The sequence below is a fragment of the Panthera tigris genome, chromosome A2 (assembly GCF_018350195.1).
Source record: "Panthera tigris isolate Pti1 chromosome A2, P.tigris_Pti1_mat1.1, whole genome shotgun sequence".
Taxonomy (NCBI): domain Eukaryota; kingdom Metazoa; phylum Chordata; class Mammalia; order Carnivora; family Felidae; genus Panthera; species Panthera tigris.
Window position 1 is genome coordinate 24,976,783 of NC_056661.1, and position 24,979 is coordinate 25,001,761.

Genomic DNA, 24,979 nt, shown 5'->3' on the forward strand with positions numbered 1-24,979 from the left:
TCTGAGAGCCTCTGGTCACAATGTTTTCATCAACCAATCAAGACATAATCTTGTTTTGGGACACCTGGGTGGCTCAGCTGGTTGAGCGTCCGACTTCAGCTCAGGTCATGACCTCAAGGTTCATGAGTTCGAGACCCGCATCGGGCTCACTGCTGTCAATGTGGAGCCTGCTTCAGATCCTCTGTGCCCTCCTTTCTCTGCCTCTCCCCTGCTCATGCTCTCACCCTCAAAAATGAATAAACATTAAAAAAAAAGAAATGACTTACAAAAAAAGACATAATCTTGTTTTATGTGTATTTCTAATTAAAGACACCTTCTTTAATATACATTGTTGACTCACTTAACATTGAACTCACAGCCAAGAGCACTATAACTTGTGCCTGCAGGGAGCCTACTGAACACATGTATTTTCTCTATAAGGCGCACTGCAGCCATCCTGTGCTTAGACAACACAGCACTGCTACACTCAGGGGCCATGTTAAATAATGAAATGAACAAGTAGCACAAAAATGTGAAAAACATGGTACTAAATAGACCATGAAAAAGACCCTTGTTTACAGCATAAGAGCGAAACAGTAAGGCAGGGTGTTACCTTGATTGACCTCAGGTGAGAACAGGCGTGTACAGTCATTCAAATTTTTTGCTACTCTATTCACCTCCATGAATGACTGCAAACGTGCTCTGGGTATTGGTTTGGGGGTTACAAACACATTTTAGCAAGCAGGCACATAAAGAATTTCTAAAGGATGAAGACTGACAGTGTGTGTGTGTGTGTGTGTGTGTGTGTGTGTGTGTGTGTGTGGAGAGAGAGAGAGAGAGAGAGAGAGAGAGAGAGAGAGAGAGAGAGAAGTAAAAAAAGAAATGCATGAAATGAGGAAATGAATGTTTCGCTCGAAAGAGCTTTGGAGTTCACGGTGGGGTCAGGCCCTGCACAGAGTGAGGAGAATAGTGTTACCATGTTGCTGTACCCCTCTCCCCACACCCTTTTTAATACGAGAGACACAAAGATGCTTCAGGCAGGACTGGCTATATAACTTGCAGAACTCAGAGCAAAATGAAAATGTGGGGCCCCTTGTCCAAAAATAATTGTTTCAGGTCAGCTACAGCAGAGCATTAAACTGCACATGTGGCCCTTCTGAATGGAGGAAGGACCCTAAGCACCCAAACAGGTACAGGCAGGAGAAGCAGGTCGTGGCTTCAGGCCCACAGGGAGGCCTGAGTCCGGTGAGGATATGTGGCTGGTTCAAAGAAGGCACTTTACCCCACACTACACTTCTTTGCCCAAAGCCTCAGGTCTTGTCTTACTGTCTCAGGCTGGGCCTTACCCCACACACCAGCCCAGGTCAGGCAGTGCAGAAAAGCCCAATTTCTTTTCCTTCAGTGCAGATCCACCCGGCCCCAAGTTACAGCAAACACCATAAGAGCAAGAAGGGTTGACTGGGTGATTTCTATCTAAAATAAAGAGTAGAGGGGCATCTGGGTGGCTGAGTTGGTTAAGGGCCAACTTTGGCTCAGGTCATGATCTCACAGTCCGTGAGTTTGAGCCCAGCGTCAGGCTCTGTGCTGACAGCTCACAGCCTGGAGCCTAGTTCAGATTCTGTGTCTCCCTCGCTCATGCTCTGTCTCTCTCACTCTCAAAACTAAATAAACATAAATTTTTTTAATAAAGAGTGGAGGGTCCCCAATTTTTTGTTCCTTCCTTATCCAGAACACCAGAATACAGAACTTGCCTCTGCATTCACACATTCACACACAGAAATGGGTGTGTTTCTTTGAGGCAAAGACTCTTTCTAAATTGTCTACAATTCAGACTTTAGTAACTTATGCTCCAAGGTGAGGAATGGGGGTAGGAATGACGGTGGGCTTGGGGTTAAAACAAGATGCCATTTCACACCCATCAGACCAGCAAAATTTAAAAATCTGACAACACTAAGGGTTGCAGAAATGGAGACTCACATAAGGTTGGAGGGAGGGTCACAGACTAGAGAATAGTTTGACCGCTTCCAGTCAAGCCAAAGACGTGCATGTCTTACTGGCCAGCATCCCTCTTTCAGGGAGATACTCCAGAGTAATTCTTGCATGTGCTGGGCACATGACATCCATGCGCATGGATGGTTAGGGTGTTTATAAAAGCAAAGGACTAGAAATAACAGGAATACCTATTAGTGCAGAAGCTGAGGAGAGGACCTGCACCAACATCCCTGTCAGTCAAAACCAATCCATCAAGCAAGCTTCCTCTTTGACACATACCTGCCCAGACCATTTCTTTGCTCTCAGATGTATATCGTGCACATCAGCTCCAGCACCATTAGCTCAAGCCTCCTACCTGACTACATTTGTATTCCAGAATCACATGGGGCCTTCATGCTTGCAGACCAGTAATTCTCAGATTTTTTTGTTTCAGGACCCCTTTACTTTTAAAAACTATTGAGGGCTCTGAAGAACTTTTGTTTATGTGGGTTATGTCTGTCAATATTTACAGCATTAGAAAATAAAATGAACATATTTTAATGAAAATTAACTATATTTTCAATGTTTATTTATTTTTGAGAGACAGAGACAGAGCATGAGTGGATGAGGAGGAGAAAGAGAGAGAGACAGAGACAGAGAGAGAGACACACACACAGAATCCAAAGCAGGCTCCAGGCTCTGAGTGGTCAGCACATGATGTGGGGCTTGAACTCATGAACTGTGAGATCATGACCTGAGCTGAAGTCGGATGCTTAACCGACTGAGCCACCCAAGTGTCCCTAACTATATTTCCAAGAACAAAAACACGGTGAGAAGAGCAGCATTGTTTTATACTTTTACAACTCTCTTTACTGTCTGGCTGCATAGGAGACAGCTGATTCACATACCTCCTTCTGCAATCAACCTGCTGTGATGGTTATTTTGGTAGATGCCTATGAAGAAAATCTGTTTTGTAGTGATAACAGTGAATTTCTAGGTCTTGGGGACTCCTAGGGTCCTTGGCTCACAATTTGTAAATCACTGTTTCAAGTCACTCTCCACTCTGCCAAAGTTGTCTTACACACAAACACCATCATGTCATTTCTTGCTTCCTTCAAACTGTCAATGGCTGTCTATGGTCCAAACTCTGCTCATAAACTCTTCCCATTTGGCCATTTCAGTGCCTACCCAAACTCTATTACTGCTCTATCTTATATACTGAGAACCCTGCCCACCACTGGGTGCGCACCTGTCCTGCTTGTTCATGTCTCTGAGCCTCGGCCTTCCTCCTGCCATAAGGATTCCTATGCATCTTTTACAAGTCAATCCAAAGGCCACCACCTCCTCTAGGAAGACTTCTGTGATTTACCCTTCTCTTAGAGTTTCCTCTTTGTGTGCCTTATTATTTTTTTTTTTTGAAGAGGAAATAGAGGTAATTCAAGTGCATGAGATTAAATTCCAAAAAGATACACTCTACAGTGATAACCAGACCTCTCTCCCACCCAGCTATACCTTTCTCTCCCAGGAGAAAACCACTTTGATAGGCTCCTTCTGCCTTCTTCCAGAGCTGCTCTAGACATAAGTAAGCAAATCATTTCTTTTACCCAAATGGTGACATACTATATATACTGCTATATAGTTGCTTCACACCATATTTTGCACAGCCTTCCATGCCATCAAATAAAAATTGGCCTTGTTTTTTTCAATAGTTGCCACTTACATTTTTCAAATGTACCATAACTTTTTTTATCTAGTCCCCCATTGACAGGGGATATGTGTGGTTTCTGATCTTTTGTTGCAGCAAATATCCTTCTACATAAACCAGTCAACACACACAAGAGACACTGTAGCATTAATATCTAGAAATGGAACTGCTGGGCCCAAGGGAATGTATATTTGAAATCTGATAAACATGGCCAAACTGTCCTCCAGAAAAACCATTCTAAGTTACCTTCCCACTGGCCACGCATGAAAGGTCCTGTTAACCTCACCAAACAGTGTTATCCAACTTTTTCATCTCTGTCAATGTGGCAGATGAAAAATGATATCATGTTCAAGTTTAAGTTAATATTTCTCTAATAAGATCAAATGTCTAGAGTTGTACTGTCCATATATGATAGCCTCTAGGTATATGTGGCTGTTGAGGCTTAATTTTAATTTATTAAAATTGAATAAAATTTAAAACTCAGCTCCTCAGCTGAACTAGCTACATTTTGAGTGTTCCCTAGCCACCGGTGCCTAATGGCCTCTATAGGAGACAGTGAAGATACCATCACCATAAAAAGCTCTTCTGGACAGTCTGCTCTAGACCTGTACTGTCTAATGACTACCATGAGCCATGTGTGGGTACTGAGCACTTGAAATGTGGCTAGTCTGAACTGAGATATGTTCTAAGTAGATAATACACACTGAATTTCGAAGACTACATATGAAAAAGAGAATGTAAAATATCTTCTTAATTTTCATGTGGATAACATGTTGAAATGCTAATATTTGGATATACTGGGCTAAATAAATTGTTACAACGAATTTCACCTGTTTATTTTTCTCTCTTTCCATGTGACTACTAGGAAATTTTATATTATGCATGTGACTCAAATTCTATTTCCATGGGACAACAATGCTCCAGAGAGCACAGTGCTCTGTTGAGACTTGGATTTTAGCATTTTTCTTTGTAACACAGAAATAAGCGTGTCACTACTGCTATAAAAAGAAAAACAGCTCGGGGAGCCTGGGTGGCTCAGTTGGTTAAGCGTACAACTCTTGATTTCAGCTCAGGTCATGATTTTGGCTCAGGTCATGATCCCGCCATTGTGAGATCAAGCCCCACATTGGGCTCCACACTGGGTGTGCAGCCTGCTTAAGATTCTCTTTCTCCCTCTGTCCCTCACCCACTCATGCTCTCTCTCAGAAAGAAAGAAAGAAAGAAAGAAAGAAAGAAAGAAAGAAAGAAAGAAAGAAAGAAAGAAATAAAGAAAGAAAGAAAGAAAGAAAGAAAAAAACTCATCAGAATCTCTTCTTCTTCCTCGCCCTTCCCCACCCCATGCAGAAAGGGTGGGAACAAAAAAAGAAAGGGTGTGATGGTCCCGATGACGAACCATCAGCCCTGGAACAAACCAGTGCACTTCCCACCTGGGCGGCCACAGACAGGAACCAGTGGCATCGCTGACCCTGAGCAGGGACTGATTTCCTGGTGGCTGTTAAAACAATGCACCAGAGAACAAAGTGCCTTAGAGACTAAGAATAGAAGAATGGCTCCAAATAAGATTTGCAGGACTCTGCAGGAACAACCCTGTACCCACCCTAACCCGCCTTCCACCCTTGATTTGGCCTGGTCCCTTGGCTTGATGAATGTCCCTGTCTCAGCCCCAACCCTCCTGCATTCTCAGCAGTCTGTGCACATAGTTCTGGGTGATGACTGAGGGATGGAGTGGAAACGGGAGCCCAGGGAAAGCAGGGACAAGGGCTCTGCCCTAAAGAGCTCAAACCGTAATGGTTCTACAGTGGAGACATGGCATATGTATTTTTGTCATCTGTGTCTTTGACTTTGGATGTGAAAGTCAAGAAAACTCAAGTTTTGCAACATGATCCATAAATCTGATAGATCAGAATGACACTGTTTTCTGACCAGGTACTGAGGGAATAAGACTTAACTGTATCTGAGCATAAGTTACCTGCTTGGAAGAAAACATTATTATTATTATTATTATTATTATTATTATTATTATTAGCTATGTGCCTTTGAGCAAGTGAACTAAGCTTTCTGGGTCTTAGTATTATCTATAAAATAAAAGGGTTACCAAAGAAAATGAAAACACTAACTCAAAAAGATAGATGTTCATGTCTCTGAACATGTTTATAGCAGCATTACTTACAATAGCCAAGATATGGGAGAAACCAAAGTGTCCATCGACAGATGAAGGGATAAAGAAGATGTAACACACACACACACACACACACACACACACACACACACACACACACAGAGGAATATTACTCAGTCATAAAAAAAGAATGAAATCTTGCCATTTGCAACAATATGGACGGAGCTAGAGAGTATAATGCTAAGTGAAACAAACCAGACAAAGAAAGACAAATACCGTATCATTTCACTTACATGTGGAATCTGAAAAACAAAAACCAACAGACTCTTAAATAGAAAGAACCAACTGATGGTTGCCAGAGGGGAGGTCATTGGGGGGGATAAGCAAAAGAGGTGAAGGGGATTAAGAGGTACAAACTTCCAGCTATAAAATAAGTCACAGAGATGAAAAGCATAGCATAGGGAACATAGCTGATAATATTGTAACAATGTTGTACGGTGACAGATGGGAATGATGATTATCATGCTGAACACTGAGTAACATATAGAATCGTCAAATCATTACCTTGCACGTCAACTACACTTCAGTGATAATTTTTTTTAATAAAAATAAATAAATAAAATAAAAGGGCTAGATTATATGAGCTTTCCTATCTCATCCAGTCCAAAAGATTTGTGATCTTATGCATATGCAAACAAGATATCACAGCACCTTCATCCTTACTGTCTCAGTCACTTCAAAAACACCTTTGTGGGGGGGCCTGGGTGGCTCAGTTAGTTGAGCGTCTGGCTTTTGATTTCAGCTCAGGTCATGATCTCACGGTTTGTATGATCGAACTCCATGTGGGCTCTATGCTGACAGCATGGAGCCTGCTTGGGATTCTCTCTCACCCTCTCTCTCTCTTTGCTCCTCCCCCCACTTCAAAATAAATAAATAAACTTTAAAAAAAAACCCACTCATTGGGCCAGCCATTAAAATGAGCCAAACCCTATGCCTGACACTGGCATACAACTATGGAAAAACCTCTCTTCCAATAGATGAAGTCCTTAAGAAAGGAAGGAAAGAGGAGGGGAGGGAATAAGAATGAATACTCACAGCAGAGTTCTTTACTCAGGGCCACCTGCCTGCACAGAAATTTTCACATCTCTGTGCAATTTTCTGAAGAAAATATTAAAAAATGGATATGACCTCCAAGAAGCAGAGGGCTAGTGATTGATAGAAACTATGATAAGCAGGTACCATGCTAAACTCTTAGTACATGATGGGTGATCGAAGCGTTAGCACCCAAGGCAGTGCACGAAGTGTATGGGAAGGAACACATGAGGGATGCAATCTGGACCTTCCTTGGTGCAAAGCCTACCTCTTTCTCCATATCAGAGATGATCTCTTTGTGCATAAACTCTCTCCACTACTGTGCCTTCACATCCCTCACATCAAAAGATGATAAGCATTTAACAGGCCAAAATAGTATGCCACTTGTTTGACCTGGGATGACTGTACCAGCCCAACCAGGAATTGGAGGATAGAAGGAGATAACCTTGTATGAAATATTCATCAGTAGTCAGCACTCCAGAGGTACCAGCAGATACTCATTCATTAGGTATTTATTTAGGACCTACCCCATGCCAGGCCTTGGATTAGATGTCCTCATCACCTTTGCCATTTATCATGACTGTACTTATCTTCCCCCAACATGGCAGAATGCTGCACATAAATGCAGGTTGAATGACTAAATAATGATGATCCCTGTAGTGGATTAATTTATTCTTCAGCAAACTTTTATACTCTCTCCTGACCTCCATGGGTTGCTACTGTGACTTGTTCTGGCCAATGGAATAAGGGTGGAAGGGACAGAGTACCAATTCTGAGCCTAGTTTTTCAGGGACATCAAATATTTCTGTTTGCTCCTCTGGGAGCTTCTGACTTCCACCGGGGAAGAATATATGTGTGGATACTTAATGGACCCGTGTGAGGCAGACCGCCCCCATCAACCTGCACGCCTATAAGCATAAGAGCGAATGCTTGCTATTGTTTGCCACTGAGTTGGGGGTAGTTGTTACTTAGCAAAAACTGACTGAGATGGTCTCCTTGACCCACATCCAGAGATTTCAGGCAGAGAGTGTTCTTGGCTTCTCTTCTCGTTAAGGAGGGATTTCAGCAATTGGATTATTTCATGGCTCTCTCTACCCCATTTTCTCTGGGCTGGTAGTGTCCCATTCAAAAAAAGACAGTAGGCACTACAAAGACCCATAGTGTGGGTATCTTGGCACCTGGCACAGAGACAGGCCCAAAGGAGGTTCTCAGGCACTGCCTGGTGAATGAAAAGGTGGGCAGACTATTCATTCTTGTGGGATGAGCACTGTGAACACCAGTAGCAGGCAGCAACCTGGGCCTCGGATGCTCAGAGACACCAAAGTGCAGGAAGTGGACCTGGGGCAGACACCATATCACTTCAGACCACATGCAGTAGACCTAGATGTGTTTACTATCATGTGTTTTAAGAAACACATTAGAGCACTGAGTGACTGCAGGACTATTCCTCTTTAGAATGAGCCGAAGTTAAAAAATAACAAATAACAACTGGACAATTTAAAGAGAAACAGTAAGTGAAAAATAATAGTACAAGTAGAATATGGAAATGAGAAAAATTTGACTGAAGTCTAGGAAACACTGACCCAGCTCAAGTCTCATTTTTCTACAGATCACAACTACGATCATAGCTAGCATTTTTGAGCACTGACAAGATGTACTGTTTTAAGGGTTTCACAGGTATTATTTTATAAACTCCTCATACTAACTGAGGCAGATACTGCCATGTATCCATTTTGCAGGTGAGGTGATTGAGGCTCAGAGAGGTAAAGAACTTGCCCAAGGTCAAGCGGCAGTGAGGGTTTGAACACAGATGGTTAATCTCCAGGATCCAGGTTCTTAAAGGAGATGTCTCCATTGGAGAACTTGGTACCCAGTGAGGTTCTTCATTACCCAAGGTTAACTGCAAAACCTAGACCTTGAACCCCAAACTCCCGACTCCCACCCAGCTCCTAATACTGCTCCATGAGAAGCAAGCGCTAATGACAAGAACACCCGGGGTTTCTGGCCGGGGCTGGGTGGGGTCTGCAAGAAACAAGGGAGACAGGTGGTAAACACCACAAGGAAGACTTGGAAGGGAAGGGCTGAAGACATAAACAAGGTTGCCAAACAGAGGCAGATGCTCAACAGATGCAGAGGAGCTAGAATATGGACAGAATTATTCAGAAAAAGAGGGCCGACAGAGCAAGGCTCGGCCCACAGGGGCTGCTTCCAGAGCTCTTCCCAAGAGACCCACCCACCCTGGTCAGCATCAGGAACTGGTTTCCCTAAGTGACATCCACATAGTCTATATTTAGGTCCTAAAGTCACCCATTGTTTCTGTCTTGGTGGACACTCGGGGTCACCACCCTGACCTTGCCCTCTCCGAGTCATACCTCTGAGTGTTCTATCAAGAGAGGCCTTTTTAGGATCTGGTTTGAATCAGCTTCCCCTTTCATGACTCCCCTTGGTGTTCTGCGCAAGCTGTAAAAACATGGCTGGAATCAGGGTTTTAAAATGAAGCACTGACTAGGGGTGCTTGGGTGGCTCAGTTGGTTAAGCATCCGACTCTGGATTTCGGCTCAGGTCACAATCTCATGGTTTGTGAGTTCAAGCCCCTTGGGATTCTCTGTCTCTGTCTCTGTCTCTCTTTCTCTCTCTGCCCATCCCCTGACTGTGCTCTCTCTCTCTCTCGGAATAAATAAACTTAAAAAACATGAAGTATTGACCTTCTGTGGAGTATGCTTCCTTTCCCCCACAAAATCAAACCAGGGTCATGTTCATCTCTGTAGGTAAGATGTTTCACAGCCCTGGTGTCGCTAAGCCTTTACACACTCAGGCTTCATGTCCCTAGTGGCCACCAACATTCTACGGTCAATAAGACCTGGGACATGGATCACATTTGCTGAGTGCTGGCTCTGTGCTAGGCACTGTCATGAGTCATTTCACTTATTCCTCATGACAATCCTATAAAGTAGGCACTATTTATTATCCCCATCTTACAGAACATAAAACAGATTCACATTTGGTAACATGCCTAGGATCACATGGTTAGTAAGAGGCAAAGTTGGGATGCAAACCTACATCTGTGTGGTCCCAGAACCCATGTCCTTAATCATTACACTCTACCATTTCCCCTCCATTGCAGAACTACTTTGGCCAAATCTCAGAAGATGGATTTATGAGATTTCTCCTCCATAATCTCCGTAATTGGATTATGGATTACGAGGTTTCTCCCGTCCCTTTCTCTACACCACATCCGCTTACCAATTGACCCTCCCACACCCAGCCCCAATTCCTCCAGACTCTTTCTCTGGGGACTGTCAGAACCAAGAAATAAAAATTTATTCAGTAATAGTTTCAAGAGCAAAATAAAGGTCAACAGTCACCCAGCCAGTTACATTTTAAGTTCCTGTTGACGTCCTTGGGAAATGTATGTTCAAATGTACTCATTTAACTTCCAAATAGGAGAGATATGAGGATTCTTTTTTACTTTTTGTGGAAGATATTTGCATACCTTAGATTCATGTCAGAACTAAAATGAGTTTAGAGAAATTTCCATTTGACAGGTAGGGAAGCTGAGTCCAGAGAAGGTAGTGATTTGTCTAGTTGTCTCTTAGGTAGCCGCTAATTGGATCGTAGCAAACATCCACTAAAAGGGGCTGATTTGCCAAAGGATAAGAAAGCAAAGTGTTACTGAGATGCTGCAGGTGGATGTGGAAAGGGCCCCATAATGGAAATCCTCATGTAGCACCTACTGGCTATGAATGTCATTTTTGGATCCATTCTGCCTAAGCTTGAAGCCTGACCCACTGCTCACCAGCTAGGTGACCTTGAGAAAATTATTTGTCCTCTCTATATATCAGTTTTACCATTCTGAAAATAATAATAGCCGACTGTATAGTGTTGTAGGAATTTTGTGAACATGGGTAAGTGCTTACTAACGTGAAAAGTATCTAATAAATGCCAGCTAATATTGTATTATTTTTATTTATGTTGCATTAACTATCACTAAACTGTCCTAAGTCATTTTAAATGCTCTCAATTTCTGTATCTCAAAGACTCAAAAATGATTCTTTATCAGGTTAGCAAACAGCTGGATGAGTCAGATGGGAAAAGCAAAGAATGACAAAACCACCCAAATCACATGAAAAGATTAAAAATGTATGTCTAGAATAATCATATATGAAAGTTGGAATTAGCACTACAAAAATCAGTCTCAGGATTCCGGTGAGAGAAACAGAAAAAGCAACAGACATTTTCTTTGGAAAACAGGGGTAGCTTATCCAAAGCTAAACACCTACCCACAAACAAAGAACAGGGACAGAGGGAGTAACCTATCAGGCCTCCTAACCTACTCTTTAGTCTATAAAATGTAACATTTCCAGACGTTCCTTTAGATATAACCAAACCAGGCACCAACACTCTTTAATGAGAACACCAGTGAGTCTGAATCTCCCCTGATAATATCTGACTTCATCTTCTCAATGATGAACACATTGAAAATACCGAGACTCACTTTAAGGAAACCTACAAAAAAGTTGTTCCAAACAGAATGAACTTCCAAAATTGACTTCAGCCATCTTTCAACCCAAAGGAGAAGAGAAGATCTTGGAAATACACTTTTAAAAACTCCCCAAACAAAAACACTACAGGCCAAATGCATCCTTTTCCCCCCTTTTCCCCTCTTAACTTAAAACACATCTCTTATAAAAATTAAAATACTAGCATCCTGGAACAAAGAGCGAAAGTCACCCCACACCCTACACACACACTCTCCTCCAATCACAGATGCTAAAGGAAGCCCTAACAGCCAGGCACTCACTTAACTCACTATCTCCACCAAGCAACCATTTGTGGTCTTAAACACAACCACACAGCTCTTTCCTGATTCACACTAAAGTGACACAGAAGTCCCTCTCCATCATCCCAGGTGCTTTGAACAGCAGCTCCTTGCTCATTTTCTTGGGAGGTAAAAGGCATTTTCGCCCTCCCACACCTCAGTTCCTGGCACCACCCAGCCAGGCAGGCACGGGTGGGAGTCGGGAGCTGGTCCACCCCTGGCTGGCTCTGCCGCAGGGAGCTTACCTGAGCCCGGACAAAGAAGCAGCACCACACCATGGGGCGCTCCGACCTCATCCACGCAGAGTCCCCCGCCCCTAACTGCAACGGAGCCCAGCAGACGGGATTCTCTGAGCTGAGCAGAGCATGGTTTCCCTGAAGGAACTCCTCCCCGCCACTTGGGCTGCATGACAGGAAGTGACAGGGGGCCATCAGTTAAAAGTGTCAGAAGCTGAGACCACATCAGCCAAAGCTCCCCACCTCCAGCGGTTTCCTCGCCTGCTGCTGCTTTTTCAGAGCACTCTGCCTTCAGGCATTCAGAGGCACACCAGAAATTCAGCGTCTGGCTGGCAATCCCCAGAAACAATGCTCACTGGGCCCCCACCTAAAGCCATGCTGGGCACTCCCGGCAGCTCTAAAGAAAGAGTTCGCTGCTAGAATCTTGGGCCTTGAGTCTGGAGCTTTGCAGACCGAAACCCAAACATCAGTCTGAGACGGAGAGAGAAGGGACGCTGGGAGAACTCTGTCTTCAGAGCGGAATCAATAGTCCACTTGAACTTAACCCAAGAGGCAGCAGCCCAGCCCAGGACACAGAGCCCTCACTGAATCCCAATTTCATAGCAACTAATAAATGAGAGTGGTGATAAATACCACACCCATCCGTTTCTTTTTTCTTTCTTTTTTTTTTCCTGAGACAAATCTTCTCTTCAGAGTCCCCTTCAAAATAGCTGCCTCTGGAAACCTCCCTTTCCACTTTTGATGTGGATCACAAAAGGCCTTACTGCTTTTCTCAGAGTTATTATGGGAATAACTCATGGCTGAAAGTTCTCATTTTATGAAACGGGGTCTTTTCACAAGGATGAACACCTTGCCCGGGTCACCTGCTTTTTACAAAACCCAGACTCCTTGGGTGACACAGATTGTCTCACAGCGACCTGCAGTTTCAGGTGAAAACCCCTCTCCACAAACAATTCAACACCCTCACCCTCCTTACGTAGTACCAGTGGGTCTCAGATCCAAGGAGACATAATTCTGGTCCAGCTTTCCATGATTTGTTTTCAGTTTTCAGTTTTCTAGTGGAGTACTATTTGATCTGCAACTCTTAACTGCAAAGATTCAGGCAAAGGTTTCCCCGAGGCTGTCTTACAAATGCACAGACTTTTAAGAGCCTGCACTTGTCTCAGCCCTGAGCAAAGTGGGGGACCCAGCAAAGAGAGAACGAGCTTCAATCCAAGACTCAACTCTAGAGCGGACAAGAAAGCAGGCTCTCTCCATCCTCACGCTGCAGTGACCTGGTGCCTCACAGAGGGCCTCTGAAGAGTGCATTTGGCCCTGCAGACGTTACAGAAGAAGGCACTGGGCTCTGGAAGCACAAAGATGAACCACTGATGATCAGAGAGCGAATTAAAGGCTGCCAGGGTTTGCAAGAAAAAATACTGAGGGGGCCAAGAAATAGCTGAGCTGAGCAAATGTATTTTTTATGGGGACAAAGTCTGGGAAGGTGTCTCAGAGCAGGAGACACACGGGCAGAAATCTGAGGGGCTTTCTAGGTAGAAGAACTGGCAAGGGCAACAGCAGGAAAGTGCAGATCCACGGGGTGCTTTGCAAGAAAAGCAAATGCTTTGAAAGCACTGCTCTGACAGACTTGGGTCTTGCTTCAAGGAGCCTGAAGGTGTCCTATCTGTTTGGAGAAAGAAGGAAGTGAAATCACCGTGAAAAAGCTCAGCCCTTTCAGGCAACCACCTGGGTCACCTCAAAGCCCACATGTGGTGAGCCCACATGTGGCACTCAGGAAATACTTGGCGATGCATGTCAAAAAAACCCCCCAAAAACAGCAGTGCCCACAAAAGGTGGGCTTCAGCTCAGTCTTGGGATCCCCTATTTACAAAAGTCTGACTCCCCACAAAGCAAGCCTGGGGTAGGTGGTGGCTGGTCGGAGAGGGAGGGAAGGCGTTCCTAAAATGGCCTCTTACCCTAGCCTCCTGCATAGAAAGGGGTCTGAATTCTTACAGGCCTGTAAACAAGCTGAGATTAGCCAGCTCTGGAAACAGCTCAGCTAATGAAGAATGTCAATCTCCTAAGGACCCATGGAGATTCCCAGAAGCCCAGCCACTACTCTGCTGGAGGATTTTCAAACAAGCCACTTAATTGAGCCCCAGAAACCAGGGCCAGGATCACCCCAATGAGGATCCAAAGGAAATGTGAAACGACCACGGCACACTAGACTTTATTTCTTTTCTAGGGGAGGGAGGGCACATTCACATCAACGGATCTGAGAATGATGAAGCCTGACTTCTGGCTGCTGACTATGAATAAGAAAGAAGAACCGAAACCCGTGGGCTGCAGCACTTCGTGGAAGAGGTGGAACTTGAGTGGGTCCCAGGGCAGGTAGCAGTGAAGGAGGCAGGAAGGGCAGGAGAGCCAGCAGGTGCCCTGGCAGAGGAAAAGGAAGGAAAGAACAGGGCACGGCCATTTCCTCTCACAGCCCTGCTTTGACTAGAAGCAAGAAATTGGTCCACTCAGAGGGCACCTTGGAGGAAACTTTCAATAATAAGATGCTCCTGCTGTTCAGAGCTCAAGTTCATTTTTAGCTTTATAATGGCAGCTTATAAAGGAACAGTAAATTGGGTTTTCTCTCCATGGCACCTATGATACTACCAAGCATTCAAACATGTTTTTCTACTAATTTTTAAATTTTAATTTTTTTTAAGTTTATCTATTTATTTTGAGAGAGAGAGCACAAGCAGGGGAGGGGCAGAGAGAGGGAGAGACAGAATCCCAAGCAGGCTCCACGCACTGTCAGCACGGAGCCTGACACGGGATTCAATCCCATGAACCGTGAGATCATGACCTGAGCCAAATTCAGTAGTTGGACGCTCCATTGACTGAGCTACCCAGGCACCCCTAATTTTTAAATTTTAAAAGTAACATGGCATCATTATAATACATTCAAACCATACATAAATATATAGCGTAAAAAAGTGAGTCTTCCCAAAGGACCTGATTTTTTCGTCCACCCCAATCCCACTTGCCAGAGGCAACCATGTCAAAGCCAGCTGTCAATAAAGGGGGATATAAACCCAAAAGCCTTCAGGGCCAAGGGTCAGGTACCTGAAAGGAAAGCCGGGGTGGGCCCTAGGGCACCACTGAGTGTATTGGCCCTCAGTCAGCTCCAGCTTACTGGGGGCCAGACATTCCAACTTTTCAAGAGAAGCTGGAAACTCCAGGTTAATACAAAATCTCACAATTTTTAAAATGCTGGCAACAAATTCTTTATTTTAAAAAGTGACAGAAGACCATGGGGGAGGGGATGGAAAAAAAAATGGTTAGAGAGGGAGGGGGCCAAAACATCAGAGACTCTTAAAAACTGAGAACAAACTGAGGGTTTATGGGGGGTGGGAGGGAGGAGTGGGTGGGTGATGGGTATTGAGGAGGGCACCTGTTGGGATGAGCACTGGGTGTTGTATAGAAAACAATTTGACAATAAATTTCATATAAATAAATAAATAAATAAATAAATAAATAAATAAAATAAAAAGTGCTATACAGGCCACGCAAAACACAGGTGCTGACTGGATTTGACCCAAGTGCCACCAATTTGGCAGTTCTTCCAGACATTTCCTTCTGTCTAAACACACACAAGTTGCTGTGTACACACTTTATTTTTTGTTTGTATTTTTCAAAAATGGAATGGTAACATTATCCTGCCATTTGCTTTTTTCACTTAACATCCAGAGCATCCTTCCACCTCATACACATTTTAGACCCATACTGCAGAGCACGCTGTGGTATGGAAGTACCTGAATTCATTAGCCACTGGCCTGTGAACATTCTGCAAACATGAAAGATGCACTTGAAATGTCGCCTCTCAGTTACTTAGTCTTAGCTCCGTCAACACTGAGAACATAATTCATGATGAAAGTGCACCTGTGTGCAGATATTAAAACATCCTAAAGCCACAATTACTAAAACTATAAACGGTGACTGCAGATTTTTTATGTTTTCACAGGGGAACTTGCTCTGCCGTTTTTCACTTGACCTTCACAAGTGTCCTGAGAGAGGACTCACTGTTATCTCTACTGTACAGATTTTTAAAAACTGAGACTCAAACAGGTGGCAGGAGCCTGCCCAAGAGAGCCTAGAGGTGGCAGGGTCAGGAGTGGAGCCTGGGTGGGCTGACTTCCAAGCTCCTGTTATATGCATACAGCCTCTGGAGCAGACAGCCAGAAACCTGCCCCAGGATATTCTGGAATTTGACATATAATAAATGTTGGACCGCAAACCACTGGAGGAGAAAAGGATCGCTAACAAATGGGATAATTCATTTCTTGGAAAGAAAAGCCTCCTTTTAAAGCTCTACTTCACACTATCCAAAATAAATTCTACATAGATCAGATCAGAGTGAAATGCTAAAAAGAAAAAAAAAAACCTATGAAATTCTGGGGGCGTAGGTTCTCAGGGTATAATGTTTTTCTTTAAGTGTGTGGAGCTGAATCATTATATATTTATAATGGGGAAATACCCATTAGGGACCTATAATGCAAAAACTGGCCCCTGTTCTCCAACATCTGGTTAAATAACCATACTGCTGGCACCTTCGTATTGGACGTTAAAGAAACTAGTGCCAGAATGCAGACCTACCTAAGACACTACCACATGCTTCTTCATGATGCTGGAATTCAAAGTGATATGTTTCCCTGGGCTGTCATTCTATATAGCTCACAGCATTTTCTGTTGAGAAGTTTCAAGCAGTTTTCTCACCAAAAATGTTACAAGAAACATATTCATCAGGGTTGTGATCAGTTCATTTATACAAAATAAAATGGTGAACGTTCAGTAGAACTGACTTCATTAAAAGCTGGTGACTAATGGGGATTTTCTCCATTTGAATTTTACTCTGGTTCTTCAATCCCTTTCTTATTTTGTACCCAAGAAGCCACAGGTTTCACAAAAGCTTGGTCTTGGCTAGGAATTTCAGGGTCTTTGACCATATTCCATTTGAAGCCTGACATTTTAAAATGATTCCACAAACTGAATGGAGAAATCGGTAGTGACCCAATCTCACAAAAATGGGATAGTAGCAGGAATCAGATTAAAATGGTGTATTGCACATTGATTTAACCAAGTCTCCAGTATCCTAAAATCATTATTTCACAGATCTTAGGCTTTGGAAGCTGTTATCGAATTCAAGTAAGACTAAGAAAAAGCAAAAATTTGTGTCATGATGGGCAGGGGAGGTAGGGTGATACTGGTTGGTGTTACTAGGTTGAGATGAAGGCAAAATGCATAGCAAGTCAGTGAGAAATAAACAGAACTTTCAAGTATTTAGAGCCTGGAAGTTACTTGTGGTCATGCACTCTTACTGAATGCCTTCATATTTACTCCTCAGTGTTGGCAATGTGGTTAATCCAAGCAAAACTTGAACAACTACTCTGGCCTCTTCACCATGAATCACTGACAAATGGGGGGTCCAGATCCCATTCTAAGCCAAAGCTGGCTGGATACAAGATGGTTTAACTCAAGAGACTTCTGACCATTTAAAAATGTTGATGCTGTTCTAGAGCCCTGCTTAATATCCCAGCTCAACAAGATTACAAAATGATGAGAAGAATGTGGGAGCAAACCTGGCTGCCCAAGGTCAAGAATGAATAAATAGAAAAGTCTTCATCTACGGTTTCAACACAAGCACTAAAAATAAATGAGGCTTGAACATGGAAGCCTCAACAGACTGCTAATCATGGCTAATCTTGGATGCTTATCTTGCTGGTTTGTTACGAGCAATAGCTGGAGCACTGTATTTTTTCTCTCAAAACAAATCTGAACTTTTATAATCAAATTCCTCACATTATTTTGGCAACCGGCACATCGACAGCTATTTTAAAAAAGCAAATGAGAAATACAGAGAGCTGCCTTCTGATGTGTGCTGTGAAGCGGCCACAGGTCTGGTCTCTAGGGCCCCACCTCCTTTATGAACACAAGCAAGGATAGCCTGAAGAACTCGCACATGCCACAGATGGGGCACTAGCAAATAAGCCCATTCAATTCATTGCTCAGAAACACGAACACCCTGAGTACAGCTTTTTCAAAGGACTGTCAACACCTCTTTGTTATACTGTCAGTTAAAAGTGAAACTCCAGTGGGTTGCTGACCTCTGCCCGATTCTTAGAAAAAAGAAAGGCTTAAAAACTGATTAGCTGATAGCTATCAGCCAAAGAGCTTCCTTACTTGGAAATGAGAGTTACTATTTGGCGTTATACTGTCAAGATTGATTAGAGTGGAAAATCTGAATATGAGCAGTGGTATTCCTAACACCTGAATACTCAGGAGGATTTTAAAAAGGAATGTGCTCGTATCGAAAAACAAGTCTTGACAAACTTAATTTCTGAATTAAAAATATATAACAAAAGTAGAAATAACTTTTATAAAACAGTTTTTCATCATTATTTTGACTCCAGATTTCTGTGTAAGGATAATCTCTGGGAACAGCTTAGCTGGCTGCAACAATGAACAGCAAATTGGTGCAGAAGCTCTGTGATCTCTGGCTCTACCATTGACTAGTTGAATGACCCGGTAACTCCCTTCTTAGCTTCCTTGACCCTTAGTTTCCTCATCTGTGAAACAGGAATAATGATTCCATTATCCCTTGAGGGGTTGTAGAGAGGTCTGTAGGAATCTAACTGATACATGTGTTTAAAAGCAGAACAAAAGATGATGAGACCACTGGGGGTCATTATACTATTCTTTCCATTTTTGCATGAGTTTAAATTTTTCATAATAAAATATTTTTTCAAAGACCAAAAAAAAGGGGGGGAGGAGGGGCACCTGGATGGCTCAGTCAGTTAAGCATCCTACTTCAGCTCAGGTCATAATCTCGCAGTTTGTGGGTTCAAGCTCCGCACTGGGCTCTGTGCTGACAGCTCAGAGCCTGGAGCCTGCTTCAGATTCTGTGTCTCCCTTTCTCAACTGGTCCCCTGCTCATATTCCGTCTCCCTCTCTTTCTCTCTTTCAAAAATAAATAAACTTAAAAAAAATTTTTTTAAAGGCCAAAAAGAGCATAGTCGTAATTTCTGTACTTATTTTTTTTCAAGCAGACAAGGAGGTTTTTTGGTGTAATTATGGACGTTGGTTCAAATTTTCCTCCTAGCAAGTTGAAAAGTTGGTACCAAATCTGAAATAATTTTATTTTTATCCTGATTTGAATGACAGCTGTCACAACTGGACACCTAAGAAGAAAAAGGCAATGGAAGTTTGCAATTTCCTGTTTCCCTTCTTCATTCCAATAGAAAAAAACAAAAATATGAAGGTGGTGAAAACTTAAATCCTATTTACTTTTTCAGTGTTATAATGCGGACTTCCTTGAAATCCCCGTGTCTCTCTCAAAACTTCAAGACTAATACAAAAACACCTCCCAAGAAAATATCAAGAGATTGAAAAAGTGTGTCTTCCCCTGTGATTCAGAGCATTCATTCTGCCTACAGCACAGTGAAAGTGGTTTTTTGTTTTATTTTGGTTGGTGTGTATCCATGTGTGCTTGAAGAGTAAATACTGCCATTTTTTTCCTTAAATCAGAATCAGAAAGGCATCACCCAAACCAGCAAACCAAGAGGGGAGTACTCAGAAAAGGCTTCCAGCTGTCACCCAAGGGAAGTTCAGTGTCTTCTCCCTGGTTAGTGCTCTGTCCTGGAAACTGTCCCTTTAAGTCAGACTTCCTGGTAAGGCTCAGAGATTTCCGCATGCAGCTTCCTGGAGACGGTGTAAGATAAACAATAAACTTTGCAGCAAAATCTTGGACAATAAGCCCCACGTGGCCATAACAAGAAGCAATTATAAGCTCTGACAATGGCTAGGACATTTCCAACAGGAATGCAAATCTGTGATAAACATGGGGGAAACATGTTACCCCACACACCTGCACAAATTAAACTAATTAAAAAAAATAGTTCCTAGCCTCTCAACGGATTGAGAAATAGTTGCTTCCAAATTTGGCACTATTTTTCTTAAGTCATTGTCTAAGAGAAAGGCAGTCTGGACTTTCTTAAAGTGCTACCACCTATTGATGAAAGCTGCTGAGGCCAAGGGACTCTCCATGAGTCACTTAGTCCACATGTCTCTGTGAGGGACATTTATCCCTCTGGACACTCTGCAGTTCAACGGTCTTCCTAGGTTTGGGAAAGCCCCAACCCATGAACGAGAGCTCTTGTTCTACCAAAAGAGATAAGGATGCCACACACTTTCTTTCCCAGCCTCCCTTGCAGCTAGGGAATGAGAGCAGGAGCTAGGCTCAGCCAATCAGATACCCGGACCCCAGACTTGGCATCAAAAGCTGGTGTGCGAACAGCAGGGACACTGCAAACTCTATTCCTGTGGGGGTGGCAGCAGCTCACAGTGGCAGCAGTGAGTGCTGACTGAACAGCCACATTAGTTGGCACAACCCATGCTATCTACATCCACCCAGCAGTGGCAGCAATGGTGTGCTTGTAGGAAATGTTTGGTGGTGTAATTGGAGGTTGTTCCTGGTTTCCTAATACTTCCCCAATTTTCTGAGTGTCTTATATCCTGTAATAAATAATAAATTCCTTTTCTGCTTAAATCAATCAGAACTGGGTTTTGGGGCACCTGGGTGGCTTGGTCAGTGGAGCATCCTACTTTAGCTTAGGTCATGATCTCATAGCTAGTGAGTTCGAGCCCCACATTGGGCTCACTGCTGTCAGCACAGAGCCTGCTTTGGATCCTCTGTCCGCCTCTCCCTATGTCCCTCCCCTGCTGGTGCAATCTCTCAAAACAAAAACAAAAATAAACCTGGGTTTTATTGCTAGGGGTTAGTTCATATACACAGAAAACAAGATAGGTTAAAGCTGAAGTCATCCAAAATCTGATCCCACAGAATGATTCTGAGCATAAGCATTGAATCACTTCTTTCACATTTCAAATTCAATCCAAACACTGCCCCTTGGCCCAAAAGACCCTACATCAATTGGCCTCTGTCTCCTCCCTAGACCTTACCTCATTGTATTCTCCCTCCTTCTCCCAAGCTCTGGTCACACTTTCTGTTCCTTATCAAGGTATTTCCTGCCCCAGGGCCTTTGTACGTGTTCTCCAGAAAACTCTTTCCTCCAAATCTTCACAATGCAGCAGGATTCTTCTCATAGTTTGGTCCCAGCTTACAGGAAACCTTCCCTCCCAAGCTGCCTAATGGATCCCACTCCCCCGTCCCGCCATCTTATCCTCTAAATGACACCCTGTTGATTCTCTTTCCAGCATATATCCTGTGATTGATTAATGTATTTAATTATTAATAACATTAACAACCACCACTGATTGGAAGCCTGCTATGCACCAGACATTAAACATTTCATTTTATGACCACTCTATGAGATAGGTACTTTTATTATCCTTAGTTTATATAGATGAGGAAGCAGGTTCAGAGGGGTTAAGGAAGTTGTCCAAGCTCAGCAGTGGTGGGATGGGGATTTGAATCTAGGTCTGTAACATGGCTCATTACCACAGCGTTCATTCAAGCAGTTGTCTGATAGCGACTAAACGAACATCAACCACAGTGTAGACTCTGCAGCAACAGGACAGACTCCGTTCTCATGGAGGCTACAGCCTGATGCTCCAGCTCTATCACCGGTTCTTCTATTATCCACAGACCCTGCTTAGGGAAGAGACGCAGCCAGGCGTGTGTAAAGAGGGCACAGGGGTCCTTCGTTCAACAGAAAAGTGCCCAGCTCTGTACTCAAAGCGTTGGGCATACAAAAATATCACAGGAGAACTCACGGGCCAGAAGGAACGCAGAACTGCAAACAATGCTTGCTGCTCAATCTGTTGTGTTCCATGGCTTGGAATAGCAGGAACACTGAGGAAGCAGCCAGGGACAATTCTCAGGTTCCCCCCAGCAAAAGAGCTATTGGAGCAGTTCATTAGGGATGTGTAGGAGGTGCCAGGCTGAGGAGAGGGTAGCCAGAGCAAAGGAGAGAGGAGGGGAGATGTTTAAAGAGTTGTGGCAGGGATGGGGTATGAAGGCTGGGAGATGAGAAGGTTGGAGCCAAGGTAGAAATTCCAACTGTATCCTGTGGAAAATGGCGAATGAGAAAAAGATTTTCAGCAAGAACAGACACACGACCAGATATGAATTCTTTTTGTTAAGAACAGGGGCCATGACTATATAATACTGGTGATATGTCTTTGCCCCTTATTTCCTATTTTAAAGTACACATATATATCAGCTCAAAGCCAGGAATTTAACAACAACAACAAAATTCCATTTCTATGATTCCTAACTCCCTCTCCTTGCTGAATGAAAAGTGAGATAAATTTCTTCTCCCAACAGGAGTTAAGCACAGCCATTCTCTCCCAGAATGTGAAATTACACAGAGCTCTCACATCAGTAATTTATGGAGAAAAGAAGGAATTCCCCGCCACTTGACTTTACAACTCCAATCACCTTTGCCCAGATTCTCCCAGTGTGATAACAGGAACCTCACCTCTGGGTTGTGTCATTATTAAAATGAAAGGCTGATTTTTATTTTTTTAAAAATGTACAAGGTTGAGGCACATATGGACGCCTGTGTTGAATGAGCACCTGGGGCTTGTGAGAAGGGTCCTCAGAACCACCCTCTGAGGCTAGGTAAGGCCCAGCACATAGTAACAGGCCCTCGTTTGCGGCTGAGGAGGTCTGGGAACCCCAAGGCCAGCCAAGGTGGCGGGGGCATAGCATCTGGGAAGTAGACTGGAAGTCAATGAAAGCAGCTTAGCACCGAGGTTAGGAATAGACATTCTGAGTCAAACAACCCAAATTCAAACCCCAGTGCTATGCTTACTCTGTAACTTCTGATGATTTACTTAACTTCTCTGTACCTCCATTTTATCATCTGTCAAATGGGGGGAATAAGAGAATCCACCACACAAGGCAATATAAATTTATATTTTAATATAAATGTAAATTTCCATTTAATTAAATGTTAAATTTATATTTAACATAGAAATATGTTATATTATACATAACATTATGTAATATAGTAAATAATAATGTTATTATCACCTACTCTAACCCAATTTGAGAAAGAATCTGTCGGGAGGCCTGGGTGGCTCAATTGGTTGAGCGTCTCACTCTTGATTTCGGCTCAGGTCCTGATTCTAGGGTTATGGGATCGAGCCCCACATCGGGCTCTATGCTCAGCATGGAGCCTGCTTAAGATTCTGTCTCTCTCTCCCTCTACCCCTCACCCCTCTCTCTCTCTGTCTCTCAAAAATTAAATAAATAAATAAATAAATAAATAAATAAATAAATAAATAAATAAAAGAATTTGTCAACAAAAATGAGAGGTCTGAGGGGTAGAGCCCTGGGAGCAGATGCTGGCAATACTTATGTGGTGATTTCTGAACACCTTTAGGCCAGTGACACTGACACTAATGTGAAACCTATAGGCAGTTTGCTGAGCCAGAGTCTAGGTTCTACCACACATGAGCCACAGACTTGGGGGAGTCACTTAGTCCTTAAAACCTTGATTTCCTCATCTGTGCAAAGGGGACAGCAATAGTACCTCCATCACACATTAAGTCAAGTACTGGCATTCAACTTTACATGCATTTTTCGCAGATAATCTCCCCCCACAACACAGTAAATCATACACAATTATGATGTCTATTTTACAAACAAGAAATCCCATGGCTCAGAGATGTTAATCAAACTGCCAAAGGGTACACAGCTAGACTCACCTGCAGGAGGTCTGACCCAAAACCAGTACTCTAAGCCTCTGTCAATTCTGCACACCTGTGAAGCATGAGAAGGAGGCACCATAGTCCCTCTGCAGGATGAAGGGGTAACTGATGTGTGTGTGGGAATTGCCATTTAAGAAGGGTGTGACAGATCCCTGCCCTTATGGCACCTGCTAGGCCATGAAACTCCCACTTGTTCAGCACCTCCCAGGTGTCAGGCACCATGATGAATGCTCATCACATCATCACCATCTCATCACCATAGCAACCTTCCGAGGCAAAGACTGGAGGACACTGAGGCTCAGAGAGGTTGAATTCCTGGTCCATGGGTCACAGAGTTTGTCAGCGGTTGGCATCCCAACACACATCTGGGTCTGTCCTACACCTACTCAGACTTGTGGATGGGCTCTGAAACACCCTTAATGTCTCTCAAGTGCCCCTCTCCCCCTCATTACCTCCCACTCTGAAAGCACGAAGCTGTTTATTCTGCACCAGGATAATGACCACGGGGGCCGAGCAGGGCCATGGCACAAGCTATAATTACTGCAGACAACAATTTGCATTCCAAATCTGAAATGTGTTCAGGGCCTCACTTGAGCCCTGTAATCAGCTTAGCCTCTGCCCAAATCTCTCTCTATATGAAGACATACTTGACGACCTGAGCCACAGCGGAGTTTGGAAAATCTGCCTCTGCCCCCAGCGAACTGCCATCTGAGGAAAAACCATACTGAGAAATAGCAGGGTTGAGTAGATTTAAACCCTGGAGAGGTCAAATTCCTCTGTTGCCGAACAAGGCAAATAGTAGCCAGGACAGGGGACAGGCAGGGCAAGACCGGTAAATAATTAAAGTCAGGAAATGCATTACATAACACACGGGCCTCAGTGCCCAGAGGTGGAATGGACCGCTCCCCCCGACCTCTTTTATCACATAGTGCTGTCTTGCCTATGAGTCACATGTCAGGGCGTGGTGGTCCAGCTGCCCAGGACAACACAGGACACCTACTAGATCAGTGAAAGGCACATTATGAGAAAAAAAAAAACATCATCTGCATCAGAGGGAGAGTTCCAGGAGGACCTTTCCATGGACAAAGAATGCTATGATTTGGGTACTCCCAGGAGTGGAAGGATGGTACAGTGAGGAGAGTGGGGTTACCAGAATTTTCAACCCTGCATCTGGCCACTTTTACTGTATCTGAATCACAGAAGGATTTGTACTAAGTGGCTGGAGTCCTGAGTACTGGTTAACTGGAATTCACCAGGGCTCTACTTTCTTTTAGTAGAGAAAGAGGACAAACCACGTCAATTTCCATAACCCCCCAATCCTGACCGAAGACTTTCACATGAAACCTCTATTGCGC

At 43.5% G+C, this 24,979-nt stretch overlaps 1 protein-coding gene across 6 annotated transcripts in view; it reads right to left on the reverse strand.

Annotated features, from left to right (window-relative positions):
* ARHGEF3 (Rho guanine nucleotide exchange factor 3) overlaps positions 1–24,979 on the reverse strand; it is a 304,554-nt gene that overhangs the window by 165,880 nt on the left and 113,695 nt on the right. The window contains exon 1 of one of the 6 annotated variants that reach the window (XM_042979197.1): positions 9,239–9,379. The exons of the other annotated variants lie outside the window; for them this stretch is intronic. Within the exon in view, the coding sequence (XP_042835131.1) occupies positions 9,239–9,301 (63 nt within the window). The 5' untranslated portion in view covers positions 9,302–9,379. Of the gene's footprint in view, positions 1–9,238; positions 9,380–24,979 lie in introns of those variants that run through there. 6 annotated transcript variants of the gene reach the window in all.